This window comes from Gigantopelta aegis, chromosome 3, assembly GCF_016097555.1.
Source record: "Gigantopelta aegis isolate Gae_Host chromosome 3, Gae_host_genome, whole genome shotgun sequence".
NCBI classification, from domain to species: domain Eukaryota; kingdom Metazoa; phylum Mollusca; class Gastropoda; order Neomphalida; family Peltospiridae; genus Gigantopelta; species Gigantopelta aegis.
The window spans coordinates 64536678-64549179 of record NC_054701.1 but is presented as its reverse complement, the minus strand read 5'-3'; the positions used below and the strand labels follow the sequence as shown (position 1 = coordinate 64549179).

Here is a 12502-nt window from a genome sequence, read left to right as displayed (position 1 = left end):
TTTAAAAAGGGACCGTGACAAACGTTCGATTTTGAAGGAATTCCGGTTCACAGAGGGTCCGGTTTTGAAACAAATTCGCAAGCCAAGGTTTGTAGAGTGTCGCTTTGCAATACAAGTCCCGAATTGCAAAAATATATTTTTAATTATTGCGTTTCCATTACTACAAAACGACACGATAATGCTTTTTTTAAAAGGGTCGTTTCCCAATAAAAGTGTCAAATTGCAATAAATATTTATTTATTTTATTTCCAATTCCATAAATATGTTGATTTTAGAGATTTTACAAATTTTCGGATTTATTGCATTTCCATTAATAAACTGCCTTTTTTCAGTATAGCATACTACATTTACACACTACGAAATGCAGTATGCTATACCGAATGGTACCTTGGCTTGAGAACATGTTTTAAAAAAAAAAAAAGGGTTTCACTGTTTTACAATAGGCACCAGACCAAGGTTCTTGTTAAAAAAACAACAAACAAAAAACAACATCTTATATGAAATTGTTATTTTGTTTACTCTTATTTGTTTTTCACAGCATTAGTTGCTAAGGTTAGGAAACGTGACCAAACCAGCGCCATACAGGGCCGTACTACCTCTAACAGTTGCTGTGACGCGTCGGTCAGCATGTTCCAGGACGAGTCGTGCAGCTCCCAGGACAACCTGAGCACCAGGAGTCCTGATGCTCGAAGTCACTCAATCAGGGATACAGCAAGCAGAAGTCCCGGCAACCAGCTGCATCCCAACAAATCCCACGAGCAGCAGACACGCACAGTTCACGATGGTCCTCGCAGAAATTCGGACAACCGAACGCGAACAGCTCAAGCTGGTCTAAGTCCTAGGATTCCAGATGTCCGGATACATCCAGCTAAGACTAGTTATGATGCCTCGACACGCACAGCTCAGACTCAGAATAGCTGGAGTCCCAGAAGTACGGATGGCCAGGCGCATCAGGTTAGGGCTGTCGCGAGTAATGGTTCCAGCTATCAATCACAAACAGATCAGAATCGTCCAAATAAAGATTCTGATACTCTGATACGCACAGGTGCTCATGGCAGCTCAGGAAGACTTTCTGCTTCGCAGACACGTTCAGACCAGGACAGTCTAAGTCCCAGGAACACTGATCTGCTGAACTGTCACATTCATGAGTGTTCCAGCAAGACTTCTAGCACTTGGGTACAGCCGGTCGACCACAGTATTAGTACGTGCTCCAGTTTCTGGTCACACCCGATTCCTGCGAGTCAGACACGAGTGGTTCAAGGTGGATCAAGACTGGGCAGCGGCACGCAGACGCGTACGAGTGTAGGTTCTGGTGCCCGAACTGGCACAGCTCCGACCAGTGGGAGAAGTAAGCATTCCAAAGCAGAGCATACAGCACAGACCAGCAACATTTCTGAAAGCGGAAGAAGAACTAGGACATTTACAACTAAAACCTTCACGATAGAAGCACCAAAGAATTACACTCTACCTGTACGTAACGTATATAACATTTACATTTTTTTTATATATTTTTTTTAATAGACTAGTTTACTTAGTTTATTTTACATACTGATATTCACAGGCGCAGATCAAGGGGTGCTAGTGAAGCTCCCTGGAATTAGAGGAACCCCGGAAATCCAGTGCTTAAAGGATGGATATAATGAATTTATTTCTATTTAATGGATGGAGGTGTGTGTGAGTGTGTGTCTGTGTCTGTGTAAGTCTGTCTGTCTGTCTGTCTGTCTCTCTCTCTCTCTCTCTCTCTCTCTCTCTCTCCTCTCTCTCTCTCTCTCTCTCTCTCTCTCTCTCTCTCTCTCTCTCTCTCTCTGTGTGTGTGTGTGTGTGTGTGTGTGTGTGTGTGTGATATCTAGTGGATTTTTATTTATTTATTTATTTTTCTTCACTTTCGTCTTGTATACTAGTATGCATATACCAGCGTAAACTATTGCTTGTGGTGGGGACAAAACCCAAAGGTTTCACCGACGGGAATCGAGCCTTCTAACTTCCTAGAAGTTTTTCCTCATGAGTTACATGTACATCGTCTGTTGACACATTTATATCTGAGCTACTGGTTTCTTTTCTCTTTAAAAATTACTGATATCACTGAGGCGGTGATTAATCAATCGGGATTAAGACTCACACATGCTGGGTTCATATACCATCAGAGTGATTTGTTTGTTTTGTTTAACGACACCACTAGAGCACATTGATTATAAATCATCGGCTATTGGATGTCAAACATTTGGTAATTTTGACATTTAGTCTTAGAGAGGAAACCGCTACATTGTGTTTCCATAAGTGACAAGGGATCTTTTATATGCACCATCCCATAGACAGGATAGTACATAACACGGCCTTTACTACACCAGTCTAGAACGAGAAATAGTCCAATGCTCCCACCGACGGGGATCGATCCCAAACCGACTGCGCATCAAGTGAACCCTTTACCAATGGGCTATGGTCCACCCCTAAAGCTGGGATATGCTCGGTTCATATCCCAATATAGTGACACCAAAGTGAGCAGAAGAAAGGTCACTGCACCGGTTTCTCCTTTATTATGTTATAGCTTGCATGGCTATATAGCTTAAGGGTATTATTGCCTGGACAGCGTGCTAGAACCTAAATATAAATAAATTAAAATGAAAGTCGTCTTTTCGAACGCTCATAAGCAAATGTGCGTTGAGCCGTGGTAAGGCACTTACCTACACGTAGTTTGACCATTGTAATCTATAAGTATACCTCGTAACGTCAAGGAATGGGGCATACGATAGTTTAAAGGCATATTGCCACAGACCACTGACCTATTTAATGATCTAACAAAGTATTACCTGAACAAAAATAATTTGATTTGTCTCTAAATGTACTTTATTCAACCATCTTCATAACCACCATACGTCATTTATTAATGACATTTTGTAAAAATACTTGAATTATGGCAATGGTCCATAATTCAAAAACTAAAATTGCCGAGAGGGATGACATGGATTTCACTCCATCATGGTTCAATTAAGGTGATGCGATAGCTAGATTTGGTTTCCAACAATTAATGTAATTTTTATTTATTATCAATTTTTTTGAGAAATATGGTCCTTAAATCCGTGACAGTATGCCTTTAAAATGAAATGAAATGAATTGAATTAAAGTTTGTTTTGTTTAAGGGGCGGGACGTAGCCCAGTGGTAAATAGCACGCCTGATACGCTGTCGGTCTAGGATCGATCCCCGTCGGTGGGCCCATTGGGCTATTTCTCGTTCCAGCCAGTGCACCACGACTGGTATATCAAAGGCCGTGGCATGTGCTATCCTGTCTGTGGGATGGTGCATGTAAAAGATCCCTATCTACTAATGGAAAAAAAAGCGGGTTTCCTCTCTATGACTATATGTCAAAATTACCAAATGCTTGACATCCAATAGTCGATGATTAATAAATCAGTGTGCTCTAGTGGTGTCGTTAAACAAAACAAATTTTTGTTTTGTTTAACGACACTACTAGAACGAGAAATAGCCATATGGGTAGACCGACCACGCATCAGGAGAGCACTGAGATCCATCCTGCCCTTTAACTGAATAAAAAGACATTCGAAAGTCAGTTTGTAAGAAGTTGGTGGCGGGTTGTAGCACAATCATAAACTTCCGCCTGATGTGCGATCAGTCATACTATAGACCAATATACAAACATCCATTAAAGGGACATTCCTGAGTTTGCTGCATTGAAAGATGTTTCCGACTAAAAAAAATATTTCTACAATTAAACTTACATTTTAAATATATTTTCTTGTTTAGAATATCAGTGTCTGTATATTCAATGTGTTTCTTGTCGTCTTAATATTTGTAAGAAGCCCAAACTGGATTTTGTCTTCAAATAATTTCAAATTTTTAATGTTTTTTTAGGAAATAAAATGAAATTTAACCTAGTATAAAAATTAGAACGATCAGAAACACTTTTAATATACAGCCACTAATATTTTATGCAGAAAAATATATTTGATATCTGATTACAATCGTTAAATAGTCTCTGTTAGTCGATAACATCTTAAAAAGTGCAGCAAACTCAGGAATGTCTCTTTAAAAAAAGTCTCTGTTAGTCGATAACATCTTAAAAATTGCAGCAAACTCAGGAATGTCCCTTTAAGGTATTTCTTATTTCAACCAATGCTTCAAAACTGGAAAACCGATGGCCGTGCTACATACTATCAGGTGAAATAACACATAAAATACCACGTGCTGCAGATCGAAGACAATCAAGTTATGTTTTATATTATTATGCTTTGTAGTGGGCTGAATTTTTTTTTTATCAGAGTTAAATAAATGTGTGTTTTGTTTAACGACACCACTAAAGCACATTGATTTATTAATTATCGGCTACTAGATTCTTCTCAATACATTTTAGGCCCATTTTGACAGTCTAGTTACGGAATTAATTTTTATCACGAACCCTCCACCCCCCACCCCACCCCACCCCAAACAACATTTATTAAAAAGTTTGTTTTTCGTTTTTTTGTTCAGTGTATAAATTACATTAATTATATTTTTTTAAAGTATTTATTCTATTTTATAGGTGTTTGTTACTTCAAACAGGAAAAACGCACCACGGATGTATTACAAGTAAGCAGTGTGCTAATGTAATGTGGATGTGGATTTTCTTTAAAGGCAGAACGAGCCAGTGGCTGTGGTGCCATGTTATATGAACGCATACATTACCTCAATGGATCCCACACACATCGGCTATTGGGTGTTAAAACCAAATAAGACGAAAATACACATCGGGTATTGGGTGTTAAAACCAAATAAGACGAAAATATACATCGGGTATTGGGTGTTAAAACCAAATAAGACACAAATACACATCGGGTAATTGGTGTTAAAACGAAATAAGACAAAAATACACATCGGCTATTGGGTGTTAAAACGAAATAAGACATATACACATCGGGTAATAGGTATTAAAACAAAATAAGACACAAATACACATCGGGTATTGGGTGTTAAAACCAAATAAGACACAAATACACATCGGGTACTGGGCGTTAAAACCAAATAAGACACAAATACACATCGGGTACTGGGCGTTAAAACCAAATAAGACACAAATACACATCGGGTACTGGGCGTTAAAACCAAATAAGACACAAATACACATCGGGTACTGGGCGTTAAAACCAAATAAGACACAAACACACATCGGGTACTGGGCGTTAAAACCAAATAAGACACAAACACACATCGGCTATTGGGTGTTAAAACCAAATAAGACACAAACACACATCGGCTATTGGGCGTTAACACCAAATAAGACACAAATACACATCGGGTATTGGGCGTTAACACCAAATAAGAGATAAATACACATCGGGTATTGGGCGTTAACACCAAATAAGACACAAATACACATCGGGTATTGGGCGTTAACACCAAATAAGAGATAAATACACATCGGGTATTGGGCGTTAACACCAAATAAGACACAAATACACATCGGGTATTGGGTGTTAACACCAAATAAGACACAAATACACATCGGGTATTGGGCGTTAAAACCAAATAAGACACAAATACACATGGGATACTGGGTGTTAAAACCAAATAAGACCCAAATACACATCGGGATATTAGGTGTTAAAACCAAATAAGACACAAATAAACATCGGGATATTAGGTGTTAAAACCAAATAAGACACAAATACACATGGGATATTGGGTGTTAAAACCAAATAAGACACAAATACACATCGGGATATTAGGTGTTAAAACCAAATAAGACACAAATACACATGGGATACTGAGTGTTAAAACCAAATAAGACACAAATACACATCGGGATATTAGGTGTTAAAACCAAATAAGACACAAATACACATGGGATACTGAGTGTTAAAACCAAATAAGACACAAATACACATGGGATATTAGGTTTTAAAACCAAATAAGACACAGATACACATCGGGATATTAGGTTTTAAAACCAAATAAGACACAAATACACATGGGATACTGGGTGTTAAAACCAAATAAGACACAAATACACATCGGGATATTAGTTGTTAAAACCAAATAAGACACAAATAAACATCGGGATATTAGGTGTTAAAACCAAATAAGACACAAATACACATCGGGATATTAGGTTTTAAAACCAAATAAGACACAAATACACATCGGGATATTAGGTGTTAAAACCAAATAAGACACAAATACACATCGGGATATTTGGTGTTAAAACCAAATAAGACACAAATACACATCGGGATATTAGGTTTTAAAACCAAATCAGACACAAATACACATGGGATACTGGGTGTTAAAACCAAATAAGACCCAAATACACATCGGGATATTAGGTGTTAAAACCAAATAAGACACAAATAAACATCGGGATATTAGGTGTTAAAACCAAATAAGACACAAATACACATGGGATATTGGGTGTTAAAACCAAATAAGACACAAATACACATCGGGATATTAGGTGTTAAAAACCAATAAGACACCAAATACATTGGGGATACTGAGTGTTTAAAAACCAAAAAGACACAATAAACATCGGGATATTAGTGTTAAAACCAAATAAGACACAAATACACATCGGGATATTAGGTTTTAAAACCAAATAAGACACAAATACACATCGGGATATTAGGTGTTAAAACCAAATAAGACACAAATACACATCGAGATATTTGGTGTTAAAACCAAAATAAGACACAAATACACATCGGGATATTAGGTTTTAAAACCAAATAAGACACAAATACACATGGGATACTGGGTGTTAAAACCAAATAAGACACAAATACACATGGGATACTGGGTGTTAAAACCAAATAAGACACAAATACACATGGGATATTGGGCGTTAAAACCAAACAAGACACAAATACACATGGGATATTGGGCGTTAAAACCAAACAAGACAAAACATAATTAGAACACAACAGAGTCTTGCTGAGTGGATATATTCGGCGGAATATACGAAGCCTGTTTATCTTAAATGAAGGTGTATATGTATATATTACTGAAGAACGTGATTATAATACGTGTCCATTTTACATACAAAGATATAAACGCACGGGCGCTAGGGATAAAATTCCTTTTTTGCCTCACAAATTGTCTCTCATGCCGTTGCTGGGATTCGAGCCTTAGACATCGAATCGCCCGCAGTTTCCAGAATACTACCGTAACCACTAGGCCACCGATACATGTGTATGTGTGTATGTATGTGTGTATGTATGTATGTATGTATGTATGTATGTATGTATGTATGAATGTATGAATGTATATGTGTGTATGTATATATATATGTATGTATGTATATGTGTGTTGTGTGTGTATGTGTGTATGTTTGTGTTTGTGTGTGTGTGTGTGTGTGTGTGTGTGTGTGAGAGTGTGTGTGTTTGTGTCTGTTTGTGGGTATGTCTGTCTGTGTGTTTATGTGTGTTTGTCACTGTGTGTTTATGTGTGTCTGTCACTGTGTGTGTGTCCGTGTGTGTGTCCGTGTGTGTGTATGTGTGTATGTCACTGTGTGTGTATGTGTCTCTGTCACTGTATGTATGTGTGTGTGTGTGTGTTTTTTTTTCCTTCTTGTTATTGTTATTTGTATGTCGATCTTTTTTATCTATATATTAAAGAACACCTTGGATAGGTGATTTAAAGATTTAATAAATATGTGGTTTCATTTTGTAGGCCATGGATAGGCGACAAGTTGCCAGTAGCAGAAGTAATCCACCCGAAACGTAAGCCAGCTTTCTACTAGGTAATGTTGGTGTGCACGCATTGGACATAGTGTTGTCTGGAAATATACTGGATTTGAACAAACTACGAGCAAGAAAGGAGGAAAAAAGTAGTCAAAGTGGCCACATGAACTCAGATGGAAGTTAACCTTCCATAGTTGTCAAGAAGTTAAGAATACAATGACTACATGGACCTTCATAATGGCGAACAATTGGGACGTATCCAAGCCTGTTGGGTGTTTCACGAAATATATTTTTGATAACCAAGTGCTTTAAAACGTATCCTCGAAGCCAAAGATTGTACTGTTTATAAGGGCCTCGTAAAGATAAATATTAAATATTAAAAAAACAAGTGTTTTGTGTGTGATGTTTTATGGCTTCTTTATCTATCGAATGAACATCTTCCATTATCGGGTGGATGAAGAACAGTTCTACTAGATTGCCAAAAGGCAGAAGAGTCCATCATCCTCTTCCCCCGCCCACTCTTTCGCTTTCTCTCTTTCGCTTTCTCTCTTTTGCTGTCTCTCTTTCTCTTCCTCTTCATTGTTCGTTTGTCATTCTGTACGTATGTCTCTCTGTGTCTGTCTTTCTGTCTCTCTCACTGTATCTCTTTCTCTATCATTTTCTGTCTCTATATTGTATTTCTCTCTCTCTGTCACTGTCTCTCTGAATCCGTCTATCTCGCTGCTGTATTTTTCACTCTGTCTTTCTCTGTCTAAGAATGTATGTGTGTGCCTATTTTTGTCTATCAGTGTCTATGTCTCTCTCTCTCTCTCTCTCTCTCTCTCTCTCTCTCTCTCTCTCTCTCTCTCTCTCTCTCTCTCTCTCTCTCTCTCTCTCTCTCTCTCTGTGTCGCTCTTTGTATGTCTATCACTCTGTTTCTCGGTTTCTTTGTCTTTGTCTCTCGCTCTACTTCTCTATCTGTCTATCTATATCTTTCTCCCTCTAACTGTCTCTATCTAGCTATTTTTTGTGTATCTTTCTCCCTTTAACTCCTTTCTCTGTGTATGTGTCTGTCTCTGACCCTTTGCCTCTGTCCGTTTTTATCTCTGCCTGTCTTTCTCTCTGCACCTCTGTCTCTAAGAATCTGTGCCTCTCTCTCTCTCTCTCTCTCTCTCTCTCTCTCTCTCTCTCTCTCTCTCTCTCTCTCTCTCTCTCTCTGTCTCTCTCTATCCCTCTCTTTCTCTCTCACACACACACGCGCGCAAAGGAACAATACAATATATTAATAGTATTCATTAATACATGATATAAATATTACTCCTTCGAAAGGAATGTTCCAAAGAGGCCACGTGTTGCTCACCAGATGGCGTCTTGGTCAATATAGTCAAGGGTTTATTTCTTTAGCAATCATAACTCTTGAAGTAATATTGATAGAAATTTTATCGTGGTCTCGAGTCTTTGTTAACGTTGAATAGCGCCTTTTCCTTCGTGTCATTTGGCCAGTATATGTTGAATTTATTCAGACAGTTATTTCGCACAGCCAGATGCTGTTCTAATTACACAGGCCTGTTACAATAGTTATTTATTTTAGTGAATGAGAAATGTGGTAAATAACGGCATGAATGTAGTTAATAAGTAAACCATTAAACTAAGAAAAAGAAAGGGAGGTAATATTTGTTTAATGACACCTCAACACGTGTACTAACTACGGCTATAATAGTGTCTAACATATAGTTATTTCATAAAGTTGTGTGAGAGAAACACCACCAGAAAACGACACGGGGGATTTGAGTTTAGAGAGATAGAAAAAGAAAGAGAAGAGAGAGAGAGAGAGATCGAGAGAACATTAGGAGAGGGGAGAGAGAGAGAGACCACCCCCCATTATACCCGCCAGACCCAGAGAGAGAGAGAGAGAGCTGAGACGAGAATTTAGAGAAGAGGACAGAGAGAGAGAGAGATTAGATCATTTTCTTAGAGCGCAAAGAGAGAGAGAGAGAAGTAAACATTACAGACAACAGTTGACACGCCCGTACCAGACAGAGAGATGTGGAGAGACGAGCAGGACAGAAAACATCTTATATAAGAGATAGAGGGAGATCTTTAGAGAGAGAACGAGACGAGAGAGAGACATGTACATAAGAGAGAGAGAGAGAAGAGAGAGATAGAAAGATAAGAGAGAGGATCCAAGAGAGAGAGAGAGAGAGACAGATAGAGAACCGAGATGAAAAGAGAGGAGATAGAGAGAGAGAGAAAGAGAGAGAGATTAGGATAGAGAGAGAGAGAGAGAGAGAGAGAGAGAGAGAGAGAGGAGTGACCTTTGCTCTATTAATATAATACCAATATATATATATATCTATATCTATATAGATAACTCACAACACCACCCACACACACACACACACACACACACACACACACACACACACACGCGCGCACAGGCACACACACACACACACACAAACACACACACACAGACGAACACAAACACACAGACACACACACAAACGAACACAAACACACACAGGTCACTCCTACCGTAAAAATCAGATAGAGAAATTTTATATGCACTCCCTGTAGTACCCTACCACTGAGCTATATTGAGCCCAAGAAAGACAAAGTACTGCTCCATTATTTTAACAAGTTACAAAACAACAACCCAAAACACCCGTGATTTTGACATTCAATTTTAAAACAATCCAATAATATAAAGTATTTTCCTTCTTGTATCCAGTGCAACCCAGCTGCCTGTTATTACATGCAAGTCTTCACAAATATGTTAACATATACCACGGCTTTTGATACACGTGCATCAGTTGTCAAACACGAAACCAGACGATACAGTTGGTGTTGAAAGTTTCCTAAACCAAATAGCATATTTCATTTCGTTTTAGCCGATTCCACGACTCACGACTCACGACTCACGACTAATCGGTCGTAGGAGTTATATACGACAGAAATTAAGTTGTAAGAACACACAGACTAGCAAAAATTATCCATTTATCCAGGGTCATAAAGTGCCACCGGTCCCATTAACATACACAAAATGCCTTCGCTACTAAAATCGCAAAGAATAACCTATGTGGCGGCAGGTGGATGCTTCAGTTATGATCTAGACATTCTGTATTACTTCAACATCCCTTACACTTCGTTTTTAACAGATAACGATTTTTAAAAACCCCAACTCAATAATAATTTCTTGGATTTGTTTGCATTTTTACAAACGAAATTATAGAATGGTTAATCGCGTGCCAGGGTGGCTTTTCAACACACACGCATTCCTTTATCTTAGCCCGCAAGATGGCGCACCTACTCCGAGCCTAAGGTCGAGTAAAACCAGCTTCTCGAGATAATGGGCCGTATTGAATACCTGTATTTGCGCGAAGTCTGTCGCCAGCTTATAGCAGAAATATGTTCCCAGTAAACAAGGCACACGTGTGTCCCTATCGATAAATCAATGACTGTGCGTGTTGCTGGAAATATCCTCAGTGAATGCTAAATTCGTTGAAGCGGCTGAGCTATTCCACGCATGTGCTGTACTATACTGTATAAGGATTTAAAGCACCAATGTAGTGTTTCTGCATTATTTTGTTATCTTATTGTGTTAAAATCGTTAACGTGTCATGTGCAATTAATTAAAGAAATTTAATTTGTACAAGGTCAAGTACTAAAAGTTTGTTTTTAAAGGGACTGTCCGACCTTTGTAGCCATTATAACATGTCTTCGGCAAATATAATATTAATGACTTTTTGGTTTCATGAGAGGAAACCCGCTACTTTTTTGTTTCCTAATGCAGCAAGGGAGCTTTTATATGCACTTTCCCACATTAGTTCAGTCGGTTGAGTACTCGCTTGATATGCTTGCTTCGCAGGATCGAACCACCTCAGTGGATTCATTCAACTAATATTATTTTTTTTCCAACCAGTGCACCACAACTGGTCAATGACCATGGTACGTGCTTTCCTGTCTGTGGGATAGTACATATAAAAAATCCCTTGCTACATTAGAAACAAATGTAATGGGTTTTCTCTGATGACTACGTGTCAGAATTACCAAATATTTGACATCCAATAGCCAATAATTAATTAATCAACGTGTTCTAGTGGTGTCGTTAATCAAAAGAAACTCTAAACTTTGACTAGTTGTGCTGCACTGGTTGGAACGAGAGAAAACTCAATCAGTTGAATGGATCCACCGAGGTGGTTCGATCCTGCGACGTGAGCATCTCAAACGAGCACTCAACCGACTGAGCTAAATCCCACCCCTTATTAAAATGACATCTTAATTACATTGTCTTGCTTAGAATATGAATATCTGTATATTCGATGCATTTCTGGTCATCCCAATAGGAAAACATACATGGTTCGCTTAATTACCGGAGACATATGTACGAAAATAAAACAATCGTCTCATTCCGCCAACACTCGTGTTGTTTCTAATTTTGTAATCGACTTCTTTCGGTTCACTCCGTAAAAATTAATTCTGATCGATATTTATTATAAAGCTTTAAAAATACTAAACCAAATAACTTCCGGCTAGGTCAAAGTTCGAGGTGCATTCAACTTTTGATAGAGCAGTTAATGCCACAAAGCACAGGTCCTGTCATTGGTAATAAATGTATGTTTGTTGTAAAAAAAACCCAACCAAACCCAACAGTTTCATCTGGGCAAAAAAATGTATGCAATTTTATTTCATCTAGTACTACTGTGTCAAATTTTGTGCGGAACTAGGGAAAGAAGGAAATGGTTTATTTAACGACGCACTTAACACATTTTATTTACGATTATGTGGCGTCGGACATATGGTTAAGGATCGCACATATATTGAGAGAGGAAACCCACTGTCGCAACTTCATGGG

The 12502-nt window shown here is 38.3% G+C and overlaps 1 protein-coding gene across 1 annotated transcript in view; it reads left to right on the top strand.

Moving 5' to 3' along the window:
* The window catches only part of LOC121368424, a 37867-nt gene extending 29811 nt beyond the window's left edge, over window positions 1-8056 (top strand). The window contains exons 12-14 of the mRNA XM_041493154.1: window positions 539-1470; window positions 4536-4582; window positions 7658-8056. Of these exons, the coding sequence (XP_041349088.1) occupies window positions 539-1470; window positions 4536-4582; window positions 7658-7727 (1049 nt within the window). The 3' untranslated portion in view covers window positions 7728-8056. The remainder of the gene's footprint in view (window positions 1-538; window positions 1471-4535; window positions 4583-7657) is intronic.
* Window positions 8057-12502: the final 4446 nt, after the last annotated feature.